Genomic DNA, 24,526 nt, shown 5'->3' with positions numbered 1-24,526 from the left:
CCAGGAGCAACCCTTCCGATGACCTCAATGACAGGGCAGGTTGGTAAAGAAGAAGGTGCTCTCTCAGGTATCTTGGTCCCAAGTTGTTTAGGGCTTTGTACACTAGTACTAATACCTTAAACCTGGCCCAGTAGTGAATAGGCAGCCAGTGCAGTTCCCTCAGCAAAAGAGTTAACATGCTGAAAAGGGGCAGCTCCCGACAATAGCCGAGCTGCTGCATTCTGCACTAGCTCCAGCTTCTGAACCAGCCCCACATAGAGCACATTGCTGTAATCCAGTCTTGAGGTTACTAATGCCTGTACCACTGTGGCCAAGCTATCCCTGTCCAGAAGAGGCCATAGCTGGCGAACCAACCGAAGCTGGTAATAGGCACTCCAAGCTGCTGTGGCCATGTGGGCCTCCAGCAACAATGATGGATGTAGGAGTACCCCCAGACTACAAACCTGTTCTTTTAGAGGGAGTGCAACCCCATCCAGAGCAGGCAATGTGCCTATCTCCCGGACTTGGGGTTGGAGCCAGGGCTCCAAAAGCAGTTCCCAGAAACCACGCTCCCTGCTCCCTCCTTCTTGTAGCTGGTGCGGTTCTTTCTGCACCAGAGTCTTCTCCGCGCTCAGAAACGGAGTGGGGAGAGGGCAAAAAGGGGGCAAGGAGGGGAGGAGACCGCAGAAGCCATTTTACGAGGCTTCTAGTGCACCGCGTGGCCTCCCCCCGTCCCCGCTCCAAGTCCCTGGCTAGATGCACGAAATCACGCCTCTAGCCGAAAATGCAGGGCAACCAGAGCGCAGAGGTGAGGATTGCCTCCATGCTCCAGCTGCCCTGCATTGGATAGGCGTCAGCCTCCAAGTTCAGAGGCTGATGTCTATCTCCATAGGATTGTGCCCTTTGTTGGGTGCTCTTTGTTGCACTGTACCATTTATAAAAGTGCAGCAAGATATGGTTGTTTTGAAACCCAGCCAGGAATTTCCCGTAAGGTGAGGTTAAAAGCATGTCCTGTGCATGCTGGCCCTGCCCCCAACATCCCTGAGAATGTCAGGTCCACCCCATCAATTCCTGATGGTATTGGAGTTCTACTTCCGTGCACTTGAAAGCTAGCAGAACTCTCCACGTCATCAAGGACCTTGCTTTATCAGGGTCCCTGATTGCATAGAGAGTTCTACTCGCATACAAGCGAACACAAGTAGAATCCCTCTCAATGTGGGGAGGTCAGAAATGTAGGGGGCAGGGCCTGGCACACATGGGAACACTGGGGTGGGAACAGAGTGCACAGCTCTGTCCCTCTATACCAGGGGTGTTGAACCTCTTTCAGTCTGAGGGCCGAACTACATTTCAGAGAAGCTGACTGGGGGGGGGGGGGGGGGAATACCAGCATATTTTAGCTTAAAGCGCTTACTGCCAGTAGCTAAGCTTTAGGAGAGGCATTTCAACCGTTTAGAATGTGGGAAAACTTGTACAAACGCTGGGAAACCACCAAGCAATTGGTGGTTGTGGGGAAGGGGGTGGGGTCATATGGGGAAACTTGGAGATCTGAAGTGGGACCCCAGGATGGCTGGTGTAGAGGAACAGCAGGTCGGGCTTCTGATGTCAGGGGTGAGATCAGTAACATAGCCTAGGCAGTTGCATGGAGGCTTCTTTTCTCAACATGTGAGAAGGGCTGTATTTTTAGAGCAATCCTGTGTATGTTTACTCAGAAATATATCTCACTTTTTTGATGGAATTTATTTGAAATAAATATGTATAGGATTGCAACCTTAAGAGGGCTGAGAGAGGAGTATTTAACTTCTGTCCTTAAACATTCACCCTATTCTTGTTTGGGTATTTATACCTAGTGCATGTGATAAATTTAAATACTAATTTTAAACCCGTTTACCTAGATTAGTCCATTGATTTCAATGCAGTTTATTTCTGCACAAGTTGGATTTGGCTATCATAGCCTTTGAATCCTTCCACACATCAGAAAGCACATTGTGTGGCTTTCAGAAGTGGTTGGAGTACAATCTGTCATCAGTGGCCTGCTTTCTGGGGATTATGGGATTTATAGTCCCAACACATCTGGAGGGCACCAGATTAAGGAAGGCTATCCTATGTGGTGATAGGCGGATGGTTGACTTAATTTTTTTTTTTTAAGTTCTTCATGGTCTCTGTGCATCACACATGTGAGTTCTGTGCCTGTATAGCACACTGCTTGGAATGTCTAGAACTGAAAAGTTTTAGGTAGGAAGCCCCACCTCAGAGTTGGATCCATATTTAAGCTGGATCAACTGCTCAAACAGAAGTGGACTTCCCCTTTTTCCCGTGGCAGCCCCTTTATCCAGCTGAAAATGCTACATAGAGAGTCAGGAGACCCTGCTTGTCTAATGGGATGAGCTGTGGTGTGTGGAGGAGAGGGGTCCCCCAAAATTGGGCAGAGGGACTTTCCATGGGTGGAACCCTTCCTCTCGAGAAAGGCAGATCCTGGATCCAGCCCTCAGTGCACATGCATTCCTGTGCTAAGAGAGTTAGGAATTCTGTAAAAGTACTTGTATGTGGATGAATATTTAGGAATGTTCTTCTCAAAATATCTTCATTTCTCTCTCTTTGTCTCTCCCTCTCTCTTGCAACAACAGTGGTCATGATAAAGAACCTTATATTGAGAGTTCTGAATCAAAGAGCAAGCTAACATGCTCTGTATGCTTGAAGGAATTTAAGAGTTTACCAGCCTTAAATGGTCACATGAGGTCTCATGGAGGGATACGGGCATCTCCTATCTTCAGACAGGTAACAGTGTCGTTTTTCCCCTTCCTTGGATACTAGGTCTTCACTCTTTCTTGCTAAAGTTTGCTGCTTGCTTTGCATTGCTATTTTTCTTTTTTACAATGCAACAATTCTGGAGCTGCTCTTGTTATTGTCCACGAAATACATCTTCCTCCAGCTTTGTTTCCAAATATGTTAAATCAGTGGAAATCTGTCGCTGTGATGTCACTTAGACCTAAGAGCTACTAGCCTCACAGTGAAAGAGGTTCCTTGCTCAGAACACGCCTTTACCTGCTTTTTTATTGTTCATTAACTTTAAATAAGGACAAGATCGTGCTCTCAACACGATAGTATGGCTTTGTGGTGTGCTCTTCTAACCTGGGTCAACTTTCTGTTTATCCTGAGGCTTTTCGGCCCAGAATGTGAGTACCCTTTCATGCTGCATTCACTAGCAAAGTAGCTGTGTGCTAGTCTGTTGTAGCAACATCAGCCGAGACAGAACAGATTTATTTATAAACTCAGAGGAAGTGGGCTCTAATCCACAAAGGCTGATGCCACAATAAATCTGCTAATCTTTCGAATGCCACAAGACTCCCTTGTTGTTTATGCTACTGCCTTTCGCCTTCTGGTTGAAAACCAGCTGTGGTTGAGGCTGAAAGCCTTTAATTGTCTGTACAGGAGGAAGGACAGAACCTACCACAGCAGCACCCGCAGCAGGAGCAACTGCCCTCTGAGGTGGAGAGCTTCATGCCCATCGTCATGCCCGTTTCTGTCCCTGTCGAGCATCTGTCGCCCGATCCCAGCAAGCAGTCTGCTGACGGCAGTGCTGCAGTCAGAGATAAGCCTGTCTCAGATGATGAGATGCCTGTTCTTGTGAGGATGACTTACTCTCCGCCACGCTCCCCTAAAGTGGTCAGCCCGTGCGCGTCTTCTGTGAGTGTTCTCTTGCCACTAACTGTGCCACGGGTGCCTAATAAATCCCTTTGCAGGATTTTTGTTTTGTTTTTAACAACTGCTTAATATTACATGTCCCTCTGTTCAGAGGTACGCAGTAATCCTCAGGTTCATTCAGAACTAACTTCAATTATTTTTTGTCAGTTCTCAAATATTCCTAGACTGAAAGCTTAAAACACACACGCATGTGTGCGTGCACAAAGGGATTTATCGCCTGTCAGTGTTCTTTGTGCTTGTTTGTTTTAGTGTTGCTGCTTCAAACCAGTTTGTTTTCTTCTTGAAAAGAAAGGGGTGCGTTTTGGCTAAAATTGTCTCCTGAGGATAAATAGTTGTGAAGGGCTTGATTAGTCGCTCCTTTTCCTTATGTATAAAGACAGACAACCACTTTTTTGTGTATTATGGTTATAGCTGTGTGTGTGAAGTCATATAATCTGTGCGATGTAGCATGCGGGCTTCACATCAGGACCTCGCATCCTCAGGCAGCTTCTGGGATCCCAGTCCCCCAGCAGGACTCGCCAGCACTGACAATTGCCCTTGACCACCACCCCCCATGCTAAGCGGCAGGTGGCTATGAGCTGCCAGGTTAAATTTCCTATAGTGACCTGGAGCCAAGCTACATTTGGCGCCCTGGAGCATGATGGGAAATTTAAAATGGTAGCCACCCATTGCTGCTACTAAGTGGCATTAATGTAGGAGGGGCCCAATGAAGGCACTCTGCAAAGGACACTGTCATGCCTGAAGCTTGGCTTGATAACATGAATGAGTCAGTCATGCTTGAAATGAGTGACATTTGGGATATATGCTTACACACATGTGGACACACACACAAAAACGACTTCATGTAGATTTATATAGCCTAACCTGCTTTGATATTGGACTATTTTGGGTTACGTAAAGATAGTTTTTCACATCGTTGAGAACACATACTAGTGTAATTAAGATACAAATGCAGGAAAGTTAACGTCGGGTTGTGCCCTGATAAGGCTTCTTTCATGGTTGCCACAAATTACTATTTATGGTACAGACACTATTCTTATTATTGGAGAGGTACAATGGGAAGCATTGGGTTGGGATGGGGAGATGAAGTCAGACCTTAAAGCTTTCAACTTGGGTGGGGGGCAGGGCTGCCACGAGTAGCATCTTCTGTATTTTTAAGAGAAGTGTAAATAGCACCTGTGGGGCGGGTGGTGGTGCAATTTGGATTGGAATCAGTGCCAGGGAAGGGCTGTCCCTTCCCACATCATTTTCACAATCAAAATTGTACACACGCACACACACACAGATCAAGCTGTTAGTTGCCCCACGAGGCAAAAGGTACAAATAATTGGCAGATACCTGCATGTTTTGCTCTATAGGGCAAATAACAAGTGGAGGGGATTTTAATTGGGAGACCAGCTTGGGAGAGAAAGGTTATGCCCCCTCCCAGCACCACAGTACCAATCCCCCCACTAATATAGCTGCTGTTCACACTTTTTAAAAACATGGGATATCGTGTTCAAAGATCTTCTAGGTCGCATCTTGTTTGGCCTTTATTGGCCCTTGTTTTCTGGAAAGTGGACAATATATTTCTCTCAGAGGCTTATTAGGTTTTGTTTTTAAAAAAAAAAAACTTTATTTGTAAAGAACATTTAACAAAATATTTCACATTTTAAAAATTCAAAAAACCCAACATAACAGCATATGTTTGGACAGTAACAAAAAATAACATAAGCAGAGCCTATGACATAAGATAAACAGGAAACCAGATCTACAGCACAGACAAAATCAGTGTTATACATGTAAATAAAGCAAGTAACGGACCAATGATTAATAAAGGAACGACCTGGTGAACACATCTGATGAACACAAGTAAACTCCAAGCTAAGCTGGAGGTGAAATTATAAGGCTTTTAATATGGTTTATTTTTCGGGTGCACTGCTGGTACGTTAAGATCTCTGATATACCCAGTGAGTGCGTCAGCAGAAAGGTCTCTGGTTTAGCTCTGCCCATGCTAACTTGAATTTGGTGCATAATCTTCTTCTTGGCCAGGAGACAATCCCACACTCTGACAAAGAACTGAGGAAAGGGGGGGGGGGATTCCACTTTTTAGCTAACTTGAGCTTAATTGCCAACAGTCAGTAAGGAACAAGAGCAGATGTACAGCCTCATTGATGTTAACAGGCAGCAAAATGTTGTCTGGATTTCTGGGGCTCATTAGTTGGCCTAAGTCTTTGTGTCAGGCTGAGAACCTAGTGCTGGGGCAACAGGTATATAATTAAATGCACCTCCCATGATGACTAAAATACCTGAGTGCTATAAACTTTCATTCAGGATCCCAACAGAAAACACCACCAAAGCATCGCCAACTCTGAAGAAGGCTTCAAACCTTTTCAGGACAAGAAGAAATACCGCCACAGACCTGAACCACTCTTTATACCGCCTCCGTCCTTCACCCTCAGTGCATCTCACTCAGGTGCTACGCTGTACCAAAGCCAGCTTCGCTCTCCCCGCATCCTAGGAGACCATCTGCTTGACAGGATTCATGACCCCCCTCCTTACACACCTCCTCCGATGCTCAGCCCGGTACGCCAAGGATCTGGCCTCTTCAGCAGCGTTATCACATCCTCTCATGGCACATCTCACCCCCAGCTGCCACTCACTCCTCTGACGCCCACTCCCCGGGTACTCCTGTGTCGATCTAGTAAGTATTTTATATTACATTAAAAAAGCATAGCTCACATCCACATTGACAATTTCCCTCAGTTCTGTATAGTACAGTGTTGGTTCACATTGCTTAAGGAACACTTGCATCTGGTTTCTGCTTTGTGCTCACCTGGATAGCAACACCTCTCTTGCTCAGATGTATCCAAGAGGGAATGCGGAAAACGTCCAGGTACATGCTGTCCTGGAGCACTGTCCTGGAGAATTCAGCCAAGCAATCCCATCGTGGAGTCCTATACTCAGTAGTCCCATATAACGTAGCTGTTGGTGGTGCTGGAACCACCTCAGGCTTCAGGTGAGAGAGAATGTTGAAATGGTCCCCCACTTAAAAACCAAACCAAACCCAACATGTACAAATGGTGCCCCACATTTTAAAAAAAACCCATCACATTAGGCAAAAGGTTCCAACCTTGCCTTCTCCCTGACATACTAGTTCTGAAGCTTTTTACACAAAGGAGCTTTCAAATATTTGACACCCCCTGCCGCCTGATGTGGCACAGTTTAGCGACAGAGATGTATCATGTGGACTTGCTGATCGTGTGTTCAGCCTTTAAGACTGGCACAGCCTGCATTGTTTCTTCACTGATCAGCTATGTGGACTGGGAGGAACCTGTGAGCCAAAGTGTTGTGTACACACAGATTGGAGGATTCAGGAAGGTTGAAACAGCAGTTTATTAAGTCCTTGTAATGAGGACTGTCTGGATGAAGTTGTGTGTAGTACAGCATTCTGCGTCCTAACATCTTGGGCTATTCTGGAACAACCTAGCTTTGTTCTCTCAGAAGAATCCTGTAATATCACACCTCCTTTTAAAGCTTCAACAAGTGTAAGAAGTAGTTTTAAAGAATTCCCTGCATACACACACACACACACACACACACACACACACGTACGTTATCAGTTGAACCGGGAGGCTGTGGAGGGGTGGGGAGGGAAATAATGAATTCACAACATACATTGTTCCCTTTGGAGAACTTCATTCATTTGTAGTGGAATAAGTTGAAGCAAGGAACTCTGTCCTTCAAAGTGGCACAGGTTTCAGCATTGTTACACCTTGTCTGAACAACCCCCCCCCCCCCCCGGATTTTGTTAATGCAGATGTAGAAAATGCATTTTTGCTTGTGGCCTAGAGTAGTCTCTTTAGGCATTTAAGTTGAAATATTCTTACAAAGTAGTCACAGGTGCCAAGATCACGGTAATCATTGTTTCCAAAAACATGGAATGCATATATAAAGACACAGTTGAAAATATGAAAATCCCTTATCCTTGGTCAGCTCATTTATCTTACGTAGCTCAGCATCGTCTATGCCAGGAGCAGGCAATGGTGTCCATCAGATGTGTTGCACTACAACTCCCATCATCCCTGACCAATGGCCACGTTGGCTGGCAATGATGTGAGTTGTAGTCCAACACATCTGGAGAGCACCAGGTTGGGGAAAGGTGCTCCAGGGGCTCAGGCACAGATAATTCCCATCACCTGCTACCTACTCCTTTTAAAAGCCAGAGATCGAACATTGGGCCATGTGCATACAAAATGCGTGCTCTACCACGATGACAGTGGCTTGTCTCTTATTTGTCTCTATTTAATTTTGTTTTCTGTTAACCTTTCCCACACAGCATAGCTGAGAGAGAAGTGGGAAATGAACAAAGATGTACTAGCAGTGGGAACAATTCACCTGTATGTAGAAAGCCATAATCTTGCTTTTTCTTCCAGACAGTGTTGATGGAGGCAATGTCCCCATGACCCCAGGGCCTGGAGAACAGACAATTGACATAGAACCGTAAGAACTATTCTTATATATACAGATGTCACTTGTTATTCCATCTAGTCCAGCTTATTATTATTCCTGGAATGTGGTGTGTGTATGTGTGGAGGGCACCAGATTGGGGAAGGCTGAATTAATAAAATCCCCACTCTGAACTGTACAGTTCTTTTTTCATTTTCCCCCCAGCATATTAATTGGACTTCAGAAAACACAACAATTTTCTCATAGTTATTCACCAGGTTTTAGCAAGATAGTAATTCCTTTCTGCCTCGTGTCACAGTTAAATTTTTATTTTTTTATTTAAAACATTTCTATACTGCCCTTCATTCTGTTTAGAATTTCAGGGCAGTGTACAATCAATTTTGTTGTGGTTGTTACATTTATATCCCACCTTTCTGTTAAAAACAATCCACAAGACAGCTAGAGATTGAGGACTGGAACCACCCTTGCTTATTAACATTTGAATTGTCTTAACTTTGTGCCTTAATTCTTAAGATAGAGTTTTACCACTGAATGTCCTGGCTTTTTAAGACAGCAAACCTATAGAAACTTACTTGGGAGTAAGTCCCATTGAACTCAGTTGGGCTTACTGCTGAGTAGACACATATACGGTTGGATTGTAAGCATTCAATACTATTGAGGCTACTACTGAGGCAAGGACACAGTCATCCGGTTCGCATGTCACTCTAGCCAATTCCTGGGTTGGAATTGTGGGAGGAGCAGGGAGTGTGAGCTACATGCATGCCATTTCCAATTCCATTTAACAACCCAGGAACAGCCCATTCCTGGGTTTTGTGACATCTGAACCTGGAAACTCTGGGTTGTTTATGGGTTAAACAACCCAGAGTTAACCCAGTAGTTACCCACGGTTTGTTGTTGAGTTAATTCTGGGTTGTTTAACCCATAAACAATCCAGAGTTTCTGAATTCGGAAGGAAATCAAAATTGAAATCAGAAATGGCATGCGCTCAGCTCGCTTGGTCAGCTCCTCCCACAATTCCTGGGTTAAACAACTCAGGAATTGCCCAGAGTGACATGTGAACCAGGTCAGTGTTATGTATAGATGTAAAGCCATCAGTCTGCATAGCACTTTACAGAATTGATGCACTGGAACATACTGCCATTCGAGATATTCCTTGCATTTGATTTTTTTTTCCATAATGGCCACAGTATTTTTAGGCTATTTTTCACTGCACATCTATAGAGCTGCGTGTCTGTAAATAACCACAGAATAATCCTGTATTCCTTCACAGCTGTAAAGATGTGCATACAATTACCGGACTTATAAATAAAAGCAGCCTGAAATGGCAGCATGACCTCTCATTGCTCCCGCAATTGTAGCACTCTACTGTGGCTTGTGGCATGCTTGCCCTATAAGCACAATAAAACACATGTGACCTTTCAAACTCCTACTTCTGCAGTTACAACACTGTGCATTGGTGTGTAGCACTTCGATTGATTCATAAACACAGCAGATACTGCGCAGTATTCATTAATGTACATCCCCAGAGCAGCCATTGTGTTTTGAAAAAATACTAACGCAGCGATAGGGGCTCTAGTGTAGATCCTACCCAAGAACACAGCAAGGAAAGATAGTTACCTCCTTCCCAGGTACTCTACTCAGCTAATCCACATAATCCACTCAGCTTCCTGGCTTCTCTGACAAAAAAAGAACCATTTTAAACCACAGTTAGAGGCCCTTAGCATTTCCACCTTCTTCTGCTCTCTGTCTTGTCCCTTCTTTCGCTATATATAGTTGTTTCCTCCAGCCTCTTATTTTCTTCTTCAGCCCTTGTGTCTCACAGACTGTACATCCTGCATTGGGCCTGTATCTTTTAATGTGGTGCATGTTTTTGTTTTCAGACGTATCAATATTGGATTGAGATTCCAGGCTGATATACCTGAACTTAAAGACATTGCATCAGTGGGGAAAGAGGACCACAAGGCAATTTTAGTTTGGAAACCATGGCCAGAACTGGAGGACAAAGCTTTCCAACAAAGAGGTACTTACTGTGCTTTCCCCCTTACAATGGATTTTTTATTTTTAATCCATACGTGTTCTTTTTTTTAAAACAGTATCAATTTGTTACTTGGGTTCAACAGACTCCTTTAAAGTCCTAGCTAGAAATAAAGTTCGTTTGATTCCAAAATCACTTCAGTTTAACGTTTTAAAAACATACATTTTTATTAATGTATTTAGAGCCAGTGTGGTGTAGTGGCAAGAGTGTTGGACTAGGAGCTGGGAGATCTGGGTTCTAGTCTCCACTTGGCCATGGAAGCTCACTGGATGACTTTGGGCCAGTCACAGACTCTCAGCCCAATCCACCTAACAGGGTTGTTGTTGTGAGGATGAAATGGAGAGGAGAAGGATAATGTAAGCCGCCTTGGGTTCCTTGCAAGAGGAAAAAAGGCGGGGTATAAATGCAATCCCCTTCATGGATCACTGCCTTGTTGTGGCGAAGGGGGCGAAGGGGCTTGCGTAACTCAGTGAAGCCATAAGCTATGCCGTGCAGGGCCACCCAAGACGGACAGGTCATGGTGGAGAGGTCTGACAAAATGTGGTCCACTGGAGAAGGAAATGGCAACCCACTCCAGTATTCTTGCCAAGAAAACCCCATGGAACGTATCACAAGGCTAAAAGAGATGACGCCGGAAGATGAGCCCCTCAGGTCGGAAGGTGTCCAATATACTACTGGGGAAGAGCAGAGGGTATTTCCAAGTAGTTCCAGAAAGAGTGAAGCGGCTGGGCCAAAGCCGAAAGGACACTCAGCTGTGGATGTGTCTGGTGGTGAAAAGAAAGTCCGATGCTGTAAAGAACATAGACATTGTTAAATATTGTTTAGGAACCTGGAATGTCAGATCAATGAATCAAGGTAAGCTGGAGGTGGTCAAACATGAGATGGCAAGATTGAACATCAACATCTTGGGAATCAGCAAACTAAAATGGACAAGCATGGGCAAATTTAATTCAGGTGACCATTATATCTACTACTGTGGGAAAGAATCCCTTAGAAGAAATGGAGGGAGTTTCCCACCCTTTCAATAAAAGGGTGGGAAAAGCAGTACTGGGGTACAATCTCAAAAACGATAGAATGATCTCAGTACAAATCCAAGGCAAACCATTCAGCATCACAGTAATTCAAGTCTATGCCCCAACCACTGAGGCCGAAGAAGCTGAGGTTGATGGGTTCTATGAAGACCTACAACACCTTCTAGAACTAACACCAAAAAAAGATGTCCTCTTCATCATAGCGGATTGGAATGCTAAAGTAGGAAGTCAAGAAATCACCGGGATAACAGGCAAGCATGGCCTTGGTGTACAAAATGAAGCAGGACAAAGGCTAATAGAGTTTTGCCAAGAGAACACGCTGATCATAGCAAACACTCTTTTCCAACAGCACAAGAGGCGACTCTACACATGGACATCACCAGATGGTCAATATCGAAATCAGATTGATTATGTCCTTTGCAGCCAAAGATGGAGAAGCTCTATACAGTCAGTAAAAACAGGACCTGGAGCTGACTGTGGCTCAGATCATGAGCTGCTTCTTGCAAAATTTCAGCTTAAATTGAAGAACGTAGGGAAAACCACTAACGGTTCAGGTATGACCTAAATCATATCCCTTATGAATATACAGTGGAGGTGAGGAATAGATTTCAGGGATTAGACCTGATAGACAGAGTGCCTGAGGAACTATGGACGGAGGTCCGTAACATTGTTCAGGAGGCAGCAACGAAATCCGTCCCAAAGAAAAAGAAATGCAAGAAAGCCAAGTGGCTGTCTGATGAGGCTTTACAAGTAGCTGAGGAAAGAAGGGAAGCGAAAAGCAAGGGAGAAAGGGGAAGATATACCCAACTGAATGCAGAGTTCCAGAGAATAGCAAGGAGAGACAAGAAGGCCTTCTTAAATGAACAATGCAAAGAAATCGAAGAAAACAACAGAATGGGAAAGACGAGAGATCTCTTCAAGAAAATCGGAGATCTCAAGGGAACGTTTTGTGCAAAGACGGGCATGATAAAGGACAAAGAAGGCAGGGACCTAACTGAAGCAGATGAGATTAAGAAGGGGTGGAAAGAATACACAGAAGAACTATACAGGAAAGATCTTAATGTCCCTAATAGCCATGACAGTGCGGTCACTGAACTTGAGCCGGACATCCTAGAGAGTGAAGTCAAGTGGGCCTTAGGAAGCAATACTAACAACAAAGCTAGCGGAGATGACAGTATTCCAGCTGAGCTATTTAAAATCCTAAAAGACGATGCTGTTAAAGTGCTGCATTCAATATGCCAACAAATTTGGAACACTCAACAGTGGCCACAAGACTGGAAAAGGTCAGTTTACATTCCAATTCCAAAGAAGGGCAACGCCAAAGAGTGTTCAAACTACCGCACAATTGCGCTCATTTCACATGCCAGCAAGGTGATGCTCAAAATCCTACAAGCTAGGCTTCAGCAGTATGCGAACCGAGAACTACTGGAAGTACAAGCTGGGTTCTGAAGAGGCAGAGGAACTAGAGATCAAATCGCCAACGTTCGCTGCATCATGGAGAAAGCAAGAGAATTCCAGAAAAGCGTCTATTTCTGCTTCATTGACTACGCTAAAGCCTTTGATTGTGTGGATCACAACAAACTCTGGCAAATTCTGAAAGAGATGGGAGTACCAGACCACCTTACCTGTCTCCTGAGAAACCTGTACAAGGGTCAAGAAGCAACAGTAAGAACCACACATGGAACAACCAATTGGTTCAAAATTGGGAAAGGAGTACGACAAGGCTGCATATTGTTGCCCTGCTCATTTAACTTATATGCAGAGTACATCATGAGAAACGCCGGGTTGGATGAATCACAGGTCGGAATTAAGATTGCCGGGAGAATTATCAACAACCTCAGATACGCAGATGATACCACCCTAATGGCAGAATGCGAAGAGGATCTCAAGAGCCTCTTGTTGAGGGTGAAAGAGGAGAGTGCAAAAGCTGGTTTGAAACTCAACATTAAAAAAACGAAGTTCATGGCATCTGGCCCCATCACTTCCTGGCATGTAGAAGGGGAAGAAATGGAAGCAGTGACAGATTTTATTTTCTTGGGCTCCGAGATCACCGCAGACGATGACTGTAGCCATGAAATTAAAAGAAGCTTGCTCTTTGGGAGGAAAGCTATGGCAAATCTAGACAGCATAGTATGAAGCAGAGACATCACCTTGCCGACAAAGGTCCGTCTAATCAAAGCTAAGGTTTTCCCAGTAGTAATGTATGGCTGTGAGAGCTGGACTATAAGGAAGGCTGAGTGCCGAAGAATTCATGCTTTCAAACTGTGGTGCTGGAGAAGACTCTTACGAGTCCCCTGGACTGCAAGAAGGTCAAATCAGTCCATCCTAAAGGAAATCAACCCTGAGTGCTCATTGGAAGGACAGATACTGAAGCTGAAGCTCAAATATTTTGGCCACCTAATGCGAAGAGAAAACTCTCTGGAAAAGACCCTGATACTGGGAAAGACTGAGGGCAAAAGGAGAAGGGGACGGCAGAGGATGAGATGGCTAGATAGCATCACTGATGCAATGAATATGGACTTGAGCACACTCCGGGAGAGAGCGCAGGACAGGAAGGCCTGGCGTGCTATGGTCCATGGGGTCACGAAGAGTCGGACACGACTGAACGACTGAACAACATAAATGCAATAAATAATAATAATATTGGTATCACATTCCAAAAACATAGGGTTGGTTCCAGACTTGTGCTCAGCACAGTTTTGCTGAATCCAGTAAAAGGGGATGGGGAGGCAATTTTCTCTGATTTCCCCTTCCCTCGTGCCACCTCCCATACTGTTCCAGAGGGTGGGGTCCCTCTGGAGCAGCGTGTGATGTGGTACTGGAGGCTGCAGGGAAAAAGAGAATTGGAGAAAATCCCTCCCCCGCATCCTTCCTCCAGCAAGAAGACTCCACTGGATCCTGGTTCCCTCTGCAAATGGAAGGAACTCTTCCATCCACGGAGGGACACGTTTGGCTCCAGCCCACAGTCTGAGGGTGCTTCCAGGTCCTACAAAGGTATTGTGCAGTGGTTCCATCTTTTCCTCCTTATTGGATTTTCTGTGATAAGAAAAAAGACAGAGGAAACCATGGGAAAATACAGGAAGATGGGTAACTTCTTCCTTCTCCATCTGACTAGCTCATTTCCCAAACTTGAACAAGTGTATCTGTGACTATGGCTATATGGACTGTGGCTATATGGACAGACCCCACTCAGCAGCAGATTTATGAATCCAGCTGAGCGTTTGGGCTTCAAGAATTAATGTCTATGGGTTGTGGTCCCTAAAATGTCTCTCAAGCCAAATAACACAAAGTTGTACCACAAAATATACATTTATTGCTCAAACAGTATTAGAGATTCTGCAAATGTTTGAAATGATGAAGCAAACAAAGTGCATTACTACATGCTATGCAGTTAGGATGCATAATAGAAATTGTGGCCAGCATATTTCTTAGTAAAGTTAAAGTTCTATTCCTCTCAACCACCAAAGCAGTCATCATTAGGATCTTATAGTTACCTATCTGGCAAGCATGGTTTGCAGAGCTTAGGTTTGGTAGGCTTCACATTCTCTCGCTTTCTGGTTCCTGTACCTGACTGACCCACTTCTGTTAACCTTACTCTATTCCAAGAGTACATTCCATTACTCACAGTTAGCTCACAACACAGACAGAATTAATTGCATCTGTTACTGATCACATCCGGTTAGCATACACAGATAATTAGGAATAGCACTCCTATGAAATACAGTGAATTCTTATCAACAGCGCACATTACATTCATACTGTGTGACAGTCGTAAGTATAACCATGATGTTTGGATCCTCCTGTAAAATTCCATGTTTAAGGCAGCGTGATTGCACAATGAAAGTTTTGTATGGAAGCACGCTAAAACAGAAATGATTGTGGTACATTAGCCCCACAATGTAAACTTAAATTCCTCATTGGGCTGTCGGTGTATCCCAATAGCCTAATGTACCCCAATGTACTGAAGGGTTTTCCCCTTCAGAATAATATTACCAATAATGTTAAATTATTGTGAGGATAAATATTGTGAAGGTGAGGATAAAATCATTCCCCTTCATGCTGACTTGAACACCGCTATTGATGTGGTATCTGTTGAGGTGTTCAGTGCATCTTCTTATCCTGTTTTGTGGGATCAATTTCAGTTTTTGGAGCCTGAGGATGTGGGCAAGAGGCTTGCATCTGTTCACCCCACCACATGCTCTCTCCACCCTTGCCCATCATGGTTTATTTGAGCTAGCCACAGGGGGCTGACCAGATGTATCAGGGGAGTGGTGAACACATCATTGTGTGATGGCATGGTCCCTACTGCCTTGAAGAAGGCAGTGGTATGACCACTCCTGAAGAAACCCTCCCTTGACCCAGAGATCTGTGCCAATTGTCGTCTGGTCACAAATACCCCATTCCTGAGTAAGGTGCCTGAGAGAGGGGTGGCATCTCAGCTGAAGGCGCTCTTGAATGAAACTGATTATCTTGATCCTTTCCAGTCTGGGTTCAGGCCCAGTTTTGGGATGGAGCGGCCTTGGTCATCCTGATGGATGACCTTCTTCGGAAGAGGGACGGGTGGTGGTGCAACCAAGTTATTTCTTCTTAGTGGCTTTCGATACTGTTGACCACGATATCCTCCTGGTCCACCCCCATGAGTGCCTGGGAGTGGGAGGCACTGTTCTACAATGGCTCATACCGGTTGGGTTGGTTCCAGAGAATAGCATTGGGTGACTGTACCTCTGCCCCGTGGCAGTTGAACTGTGAGGTGCCACAGGGCACCATCCTGTGCCCAATGTTATTTAATATCTATGTGAAGCCATCGGGAGTGGCCATCAGGAGATCTGGGGTGAGATGTCACCAGTATGCTGATGACAGCCAGCTCTGTTTCTCTGTGACATCTGAATCGGGAGAGGCCATGCATGTTTTAAACCAGTGCCTGGAAGCAGTTATGGCTTGGTTGAGGGCCAATAATGGAAGCTGAATCCCAGTGAGACAGAGACCCTATAGGTTGGTAGTTCCAAGGTCCGGGAATTAGGTTGTTTGCCTGTTCTGGATGGGTTTGCACTCCCTCTGAAGGAGAAGGTCTGTAGTTTGGGGGTGCTCCTGGATCCATCTTTGTCACTGGAGGCCCAGGTGGCCAGAGCGCCCATTACCAACTCCAGTTGGTATGCCAGCTACGCCCATTCTTGGATAGGGATAGCCTAGCCATGGTGATCTGTGCACTGGTAACTTCACTACTCCAATGTACTCTAAGTGGGACTACCTTCGTGCGTGGTTCAGAAGCTGCTGCTAGTGCAGAATTCAGCAGCCAGGGTGCTCACTGGGACATCTAGCTACGCTCACATAACATCTGTGTTAAAAGAACTGCACTGGCTGTCTATTAGCTACCAAACCATGTACAAAATTATGTTGTCATACAAAGCCCTAAACAACTTGAGACCAGGATACCTAGCAGACTGCGTTCCCTTATACATACCAAGGCAACTTTTAAGATCAGCAGAGGAGGCCTTGCTGGTCATTCCAAAATGAATGGAAAGTCGCTGTGAAACACCTGGACGGCAGGCCTTCTCTGTAGTAGCACAATACAAAATACAACATTTTTTAAATGCCTCCTGAAAACGTACTAGTTCACCCAGGTTTTCCCTGGGCTGTAAGTAAATTAAGTATGCTGCTGCATTTTACTGCTACTTAATTTTTTACTGTAGTTGGAAGTGTTTTTAATGCTGTGTTTTAATGTTGTGTTTTTAATATTGTATTTTAGTATTGTGAACTGCTGAGAGACTTTATTATGGGGCAGTATAGAGATGAAATAAATAAAATAAAAATAAATAAATAAATTATATTCAGTGGTATATATAAATGCCACAATAAATAAATAAGAATTCAGTGTTGCAGTTTTGCACTATGAGAATGTTAACTCTTGTGTCAAGATAATGCAAACTTGGAGCAGATAAAGCCCTAGGGAAAAAATACTCCTGGAATCCAAAGGACTTCTGTAGTCCTTTGTAAAGGTTTTTTTTATATATACACACAGAGCTGTACTAGAAAAAAATTACAAAAACAGAAAAAAATCTCCTTCCATAACAAATAGAATTTATGATGCAGGACAAATGCAAAGTTGTTTTCTCTACCCTATTTTGAGAAGTTACTGAGGATAGAATTGACCCTAGTTGGCTTAGGTTTTTGGTAGTTTCATTTCCCACTAATTTCAATAGGGGTTAGTTAGATTCCTGATAGCTTACTAAATTATACATTTTTTTAAAAAGTGGGTATGAAATGCCACAGGACAGCTGACCCCGTAATTGTTCAGGGCTACATAGAGTATGAGATGCTTCAGATTTTTGCTAAAAAAAGTAGTTTTAAATATATTTCTAACAGCTGTTTACAGCAACCCTAGTGGCTTGGGCGGGTTAAATATGTTTATCTGCATCAGCATGTTCTTGGGCGTGATTTGAGCTTGAATTTATGTCGAAGAGTTTGTGTGGTGTACTTATACGTTATGTGTTCTCTCCCTGTTTATCATTCCACTTCTGTGTTTTGTAGTGTAAAAGTAATTGCTTCATTAAATGGTCATTAACCTTCACGTGATTTTCCATATAGCTGTGTAGGCTAACATCTCACAGTGTCCTTTATCCTTGATCATTCTGTCACTCCTGCTTTTTCTCTCTCTTCTCTTCTCTTCTCTTCTCTTCTCTTCTCTTCTCTTCTCTTCTCTTTTAAGTCATGCTGGCTAGGTGCGTTTCCACCTATACATACATTCATCCTTCCCGTTTCATATTCTGCTTGGTATTCTGCCCCAGTGTTCTCAGAATGAGAATCCAAGCTTAGTAAAATTTAAATCAGTGACCCGATTCGCACAATTGTGCTGAAGAAAATAAGTTGCAGTGGCTTATTTCTCCTGCTGGGCGTGCTGGCCGGATCTGCCTAATTGCCATTGCTGGTGCAGCTTGCCAATTCCTCCAAACCTGGGTAACATGGCTTGTTTGAGTCAGCAGCAACCCTCAAATAAACAATGGGCTGTTGCTGGGTTACTTGAGGGCTGCTGCCCCCCCCCCCCCCCCCAGCCATGCCACCCAGGTTTGGCCAATACAGCAAGCTGCACCAGTGAGGAAAATTAGGCAAATCCACCTGGCATGCGCAGCAGGGGAAATAAGCCACCATGGTTTATTTCCTTCAGCGCAATCGTGCGAACCAGCTCTTTGTGTTGGTTTTATTACCTTTTTTCCAGGTTTGTGTAGTTATTGACAGTGTTTGACAATACTATTTTGGATTTTTCTTCACACAGTGACCAGCTTCTTAAATATGTGTTGTTCAAGTGTCTTAACTGGTGGAGGAACCAATCTAGAATATGGTTTACATTCTCTCTTTGAAGCTAAAGGGGATGTTATGGTAAGTTAAGTTCATTTACCTTTGCTTTCATAACGTGTTAAAAATAACAAGGTTCATAAGGAGATTGGACATAAAGTAGCTTTTTCAATAACTAACTGTGAAAAAATAGCTTCCGTTTACAGCAGTGTTGGGCACCTATCCCCTTGCTTTGTTAAAACCTTTACTGTATTGTTTATAGTAGTTAATTTTAAAAATGCATATCCTGCCTTTCTTTAGAACAAAGTTCAAGACAGTTATCAGCTAGTAGTAATTAACAGTGCAATCCTATGCATGTTTACTCAGAAGTAATTTCCACTGTGTCCAGTGGGGCTTAGTCCCAGATAAGTGTGCATAGCATTGCAACCTAAAAAAACAAACAAAAAAACAAATGGAGCAACCCCCTTTACCCAATCCCCCCAGCCCATTGAGAACTGAGCATGCTCAGGAGCCATGCCATGTTGAATGTCAGTTGGAAAAGAAAAATGAAAAACTGAATGTTTTAATCAACTAGTTATTTAAAAGAACTGAAGTGATTAAAAGCAGTCATTTACGGTTCTGAGTGGTTTGTTTTGTCCTTCTTTGTCCTGCAGGTTGCTCTGGAGGTGCTTCTTCTGCTGAAACCAACAAGAGCAAAATCACATCCTCTGGCAAATTATCACTATGCTGGTAAGTTACGCAATAGATGGGTAAAGGGTACATGCTAGGACCATATGTGATCCTTGGTTGCTGAATGTATCCATGGAAGAAACACACCTGTCAGGTGCTAAGTACTGAGAAAAGAGTGTTGTTCAGTTGACAAGAAAGATATATGTGGCTCTTGCCTGTTTGTTTATTTCAGGTTCAGACCCATGGACACCCGTTGAAAAAAAACTGTTCAACAAAGCACTGTCCATATATAGCAAAGATTTTATTTTGGTACAGAAAATGGTAAGATGTTCTTCTCTGTTCTTTGGACTGGCATTTCTGATTGAGTGATTAGCATCTGCTTTATTATTCAGCACCTAGGTTAATTCTGGAAGTCATCATCTGAAATGAGAATTTCACACACTTGACTTATGGGAGAACCCTGACAGTTTAGTTTACTGCTCCTGTGCTTGTCATATTGGCCATGAATTAGTTGCTTCAGTTAAAGAGCAATCCTATGGCCACTAGACACTGTCCAGAGGACCATAGGATTTTTCGGTTTACTGGCTCTGAGCTTGCAGACAGCTCTCAGAGCCAGGAAACTGAGCTCCCCTCCCTCTCCCCCTCGTAGCCTGCGTGGGGAGAACCATGGCAGCTGCCTCTGTGTGCTCGTAAAAGAGAGTGTGTGAAAAGGGGGCGTTCCTAGGGGCGGGGAGAGGGGGGACCGTGGAAGCCCCTTTACATTGCCTCCTGTGGGGTCTCCAGGCCTGTTCCTACCCCCTCTCAGAAGCCCTGGTTAGACACGTGAAATTGTGCGTCTAGCCAAGAATGCAGGGAGGGTGGAGCATGGAGGAGAGAATCCCCTCTGTGCTCTACCCACCCTGCATTGGATAGGTGTCAGCCTCTGAGGTTGGAGGCAGATGTCTGTCTCAATAGGATTGCACCCTTAGAGTGAACAAAAAATGTTGACAGAAAAGAGAGAAAGAGAGACTGCCAGTCTGTCTACGCACACACGTGTCGGATTGGGAGACCTTGGTTCATGTTCCCTTCTCATCCATGAAGCCCCCTGGGTGAATTTGAGACAGTCACTTTCTCAGCCTAGCCTGTTTCAGGGGGCAGTTAATGTGAGGTAAAAACAGGATAATCCCCAGTCGTGCCAGCCAGAGCTCCATGGAGGACAGGCAGGAAATAAATGAGTTGCATATATGTGGGAAGAGGGAAAATGTCTTTTGTGAGATCAAAAGTCCAATTTATACTTTTGCTGCTTGATCTAACCTCTAGAGTTCTGACAAAATACATAATATTAACCAAGACATAAGTGATTAATGTTTTTGTGCATATGGATATTGAATACTACACAGTGGTGTAGTGATGGTGCAATATCTGAATTAATGTTTAATTGTAGGTGAAGTCTAAAACAGTGGCACAGTGTGTGGAATACTACTATATCTGGAAGAAGATTATTCATTTAGGCCGAAAGCACAGAACACGCCTAGCAGAAGTAAAAGATGAATGTCCAGTAAGGCTTTTTTTTTTATTGCTTTTTTTAGGAGGTAAAATTCCACTCCCTAGATATTTATTTATTTATTAATGTGTGCCATTCATAGGCTGCCTTATATAGCAGAAATTAATAAATAAATCTCGAAAAAATAGTTTTGTGCATGTTGTAACCTTGTCCATGCTGGAAGAATTTGTATTACCCTCCCCTTTGGTGGTGCAGCTTTTAGTAGTCAAGGCTCTAATGTACGAAGGTTTTCTGCATGCATCCATGTATAGAAATTAGTGCTTATTTCTTTAGATGTACCAATTTCTTCTTCGTAGTATCTGTGCATTACAATCAGGAAACTTCTGAAGCTGAGGAATTTCTGGCGGGAACCTCACCCCCAGCGTCCAGTGCTCATATCTCAGCAGGTTCCCGGCTGTCCCTGAAGTTCTCTTTCGACCACCATTGCATGCGCCTCATGGGAGTTCTGTTCTGTGTTTTTGTCTTGTGACAAAGCATTCTTTATTAGGAAAAGCTGAGGTTTATATTCTGTCTTTTCTCCAACTATCGTTTTTCTATCCTTCCTTAATGTTCTTCTTTATTTTGTTCCTTTTTGCATCTTTCGCGTTCGCCCTCACATGTGTCTGGCCCTGTGGATGCCTTTCAAAAAATGCACCTGTTGTGGGGTGAAATTACCCCACAAAGACAGATACAGTCTGTGGCTGCTTTGCATACGAGAATGGCACATTGTAGAAACTTGTCAATGCTGCAACACTTTCTCCAAACAAGCGCAGAAAAATCACTCTGACCTGCTAAAAGCCATTTTGTAGTTCGTTGAGGGCCCTAAGAAAATGGCGGAGGCTGTTGTCCCAACACAGTGAGCAATTTCAGAGCCTATAGAGTCAGGGTCCAAATCCCCTCAGTGCCGTGCTTCACCAAGCACCCAAGACCCCCCAACACTGGGTCTTTGGTGCCAACGCTTGCAAAAAGACTTTCGAAGAAAGCAAAAAAGCACTAAAAAATCCACCTTTCTGTCTTTTGGACACAAGATAACAGACGTGATAGTCGTTGGTACTGGGAGCGCTCCAGGTCCCTCCCCACACTGAATGGGAAAGACATCCCCCTCATATGGTCATGTCAGACCAAGACAATGGGTCAACTACAATGACAATGTGAGGCCCGAACTCCCAGTATGGGAGAAAAGTCGCCCACAAATCCGGCCATCAGCTACTGTCTTGAAGGCACCAACTCAGTCTATGCTGCCTGCGTCGCAGTCTTTGCAGCTCCTTCCAAATGTGCTCTGCCCCCTCCTGTGCATAGGTCTCCACTGACTTGACCTCTGGCACCATCGCAACAGAGTTTGGTACAAAACTCTGATTCAAACCCAATCACCCCTTCTGCCTTCGGTTCCAGTACTACAACCCGCTTTGCAGATGACAACACATTTGTCCAAGACAGAAGGCTACAAATCCAACTCTGCTTCTGAGTCGTCCTGCCTGCTTTCACTCTCCTCTCCAGATACTTTGGTTCGGACTAACAGATCCATCTCTCCTTCTGAGTATTTGAGTCAATTCGCTGACCAGATACTCAGGATGGCACAAGCCCTGGGGCTTGAAATACAGCAGGCCACTCCATCCATCCAGGATCCTGTTTTTGATGCAGTAAATGCAGGGTCTTATAAACCAGTAGCTATTCCATTACTGTCTACCCTCAATGAGACCAACAGACAATCTTAAAATGCTCCCTCTGCAGTTCCCCCAATCTCTTAAGCATTTAGAGGGTTTGTATTGGTTGCAAGACACCAATACAGAATATTTGTTTAAGCGTCCTGCACCCAGTTCCATGGTGGTTGTGGCCGCTTAGGGCAAGTAAAGAAAAGTGTATTACTCTCCCACTGACAAAGCAGGGAGAAGGCTGGATTTACTCGGCAGGAGACTTTACTCTTCCATGTCGATGCGTCTCAAGATTGCTAATTACCAAGTGGCGATGTCAGGTTATCAGTTGCTGTTGTGGGACAACCTGGGCAAGCTCCTCAACCTTTTGCCTGATGACAAAAAGGAGATGGGTCATCCCTTTAGAACAGAAGCTCTAAAATTATCAAGACAACGAGTAAATACGTCTTGTCACCAGACAGACTGCAACTCTAAAGTCTTGGTGAGTTCGATCGCCATGCGGCATCATGCATGGCTTAGATCCTCTGGTCTTTCCCAAGAAACAAGATTGAGGATTGAAGGTCCGCCATTTGATGGGCAGGGGCTGTTAAATGCAAAAACAGATGAAGCTTTGGACACAGTCCAGAAAGCTCATACTACAGCCCATCATATGGGTTTTCTCCCGCAGCAGTATCAACAACAATAGATATCGTTGTTGGTACCAGTCTCTGACCCCCTGATACCAACTTTACAACCGTGTGCTGGTTCAACAGCACCAGCAGTGCTCACAATCGAGCAGGCAAGGAAAGTCTTTCCAACTGTCAAGATCCTGTGAGTAATGTCAGAAGCCTGGTAGCAGGGACCAATCGTGCCTTTGACTTCCCACTTCTTCCACACAGCAACAGCTAACATTTGGGTCACATTTATTTATTTATTTATTTCATTTCTATACCGCCCAATAGCCGAAGCTCTCTGGGCGGTTCACAAAAATTAAAACCAAACAACACACAATAAAACGATTTAAAATATATAGAACATTAAAACCACAATATAACAATACAACCACAATAAAAACCTAGCAGCAGTACAGGAGTTTAAAATACAGATTTAAAACAGCAAAGATAAAAATTTAGAAAGCTAAAATGCTAAAATGCCTGGGAAAACAAAAAGGTCTTCACCTGGCGCTGAAAGGAATACAATGTAGGTGCCAGGCGAACCTCACTAGGGGGCTCATTCCAGAGCCGGGGTGCCACAACAGAAAAAGCCCTCCTCCTAGTAGCCACCCGCCTCACTTCCTTTGGCAGGAGCTCACGGAGAAGGGCTGCTGCTAATGATCTTAAGGTCCGGGCAGGCACATATGGGAGGAGGCGATCCTTCAGGTAACCTGGCTCCAAGCCGTTAAGGGCTTTGAATGTTAACACCAGCACTTTGAATCGGGCCCGGAAATGGACTGGCAGCCAGTGCAGCTGGAAAAGTACTGGCGTAATATGAGCTCGCAGGCCAGTCCCTGTTAACAATCTTGCTGCCCTATTTTGGACCAGCTGAAGTTCCCGGACCGTTTTCAAAGGCAGCCCCACGTATAACGCATTGCAGTAATCCAGACGAGAAGTTATCAGAGCATGGATAACTGTAGCTAGGCTCTCTCTGTCCAGATAAGGGCGTAGTTGGTATACCAGCCTAAGCTGATAAAAAGTGCTCCGTGCCACTGAGTTCACCTGTGCCTCAAGTGACAGTTCTGGATCCAAGAGCACCCCCAAACTACGAACCTGAAGTGCAACCCCCTCCAGAACAGGTTGAATATCACCTAGCCGGGCAGACGAACCACCCACTAACAGTACCTCCGTCTTGTCTGGATTGAGTTTCAGTTTATTAGCCCTCATCCAGTCCATTACCGTGCCCAGGCACTGATTCAGAACAGCCACTGCCTCACCTGGTTTTGATGAGAAAGAGAGGTAGAGCTGGGTGTCATCTGCATATTGACGGCACCTCAGCCCACACCTCCGGATAACCTCCCCCAGCGGTTTCATGTAGATGTTAAACAGCATGGGGGATAAAATAGAGCCCTGTGGAACCCCATGGCACAATTGCCATGGCACACAGCAATAATCCCCCAGCACCTTCTTGGCCATCCAAGTAGGAGCGGAGCCACTGTAGTGCATTGCCTCCAACTCCTAACCCAGACAATCTATCCAGAAGGATACCATGGTCGATGGTATCG

At 44.5% G+C, this 24,526-nt stretch overlaps 1 protein-coding gene across 6 annotated transcripts in view; it reads left to right on the top strand.

Annotated features, from left to right (window-relative positions):
- Positions 1-24,526, top strand: part of TRERF1 (transcriptional regulating factor 1) — a 96,246-nt gene that overhangs the window by 59,496 nt on the left and 12,224 nt on the right. For 5 of the 6 annotated variants that reach the window (XM_084828894.1, XM_084828896.1, XM_084828897.1 and 2 more), the window contains 9 exons: positions 2,604-2,754; positions 3,409-3,663; positions 5,995-6,364; positions 8,097-8,163; positions 10,011-10,150; positions 18,467-18,570; positions 19,140-19,215; positions 19,388-19,476; positions 20,579-20,692. In XM_084828894.1, coding sequence (XP_084685020.1) covers positions 2,604-2,754; positions 3,409-3,663; positions 5,995-6,364; positions 8,097-8,163; positions 10,011-10,150; positions 18,467-18,570; positions 19,140-19,215; positions 19,388-19,476; positions 20,579-20,692 — 1,366 coding nt within the window. The remainder of the gene's footprint in view (positions 1-2,603; positions 2,755-3,408; positions 3,664-5,994; positions 6,365-8,096; positions 8,164-10,010; positions 10,151-18,466; positions 18,571-19,139; positions 19,216-19,387; positions 19,477-20,578; positions 20,693-24,526) is intronic. The other variant, XM_084828899.1, reaches the window with a different exon arrangement.

This window comes from Heloderma suspectum, chromosome 1 (assembly GCF_057233095.1).
Source record: "Heloderma suspectum isolate Gila_16-S chromosome 1, 16-S_ref, whole genome shotgun sequence".
NCBI classification, from domain to species: domain Eukaryota; kingdom Metazoa; phylum Chordata; class Lepidosauria; order Squamata; family Helodermatidae; genus Heloderma; species Heloderma suspectum.
Note: the sequence above shows the minus strand (reverse complement) of the source record. Positions and strands in the feature narration are given on the sequence as shown.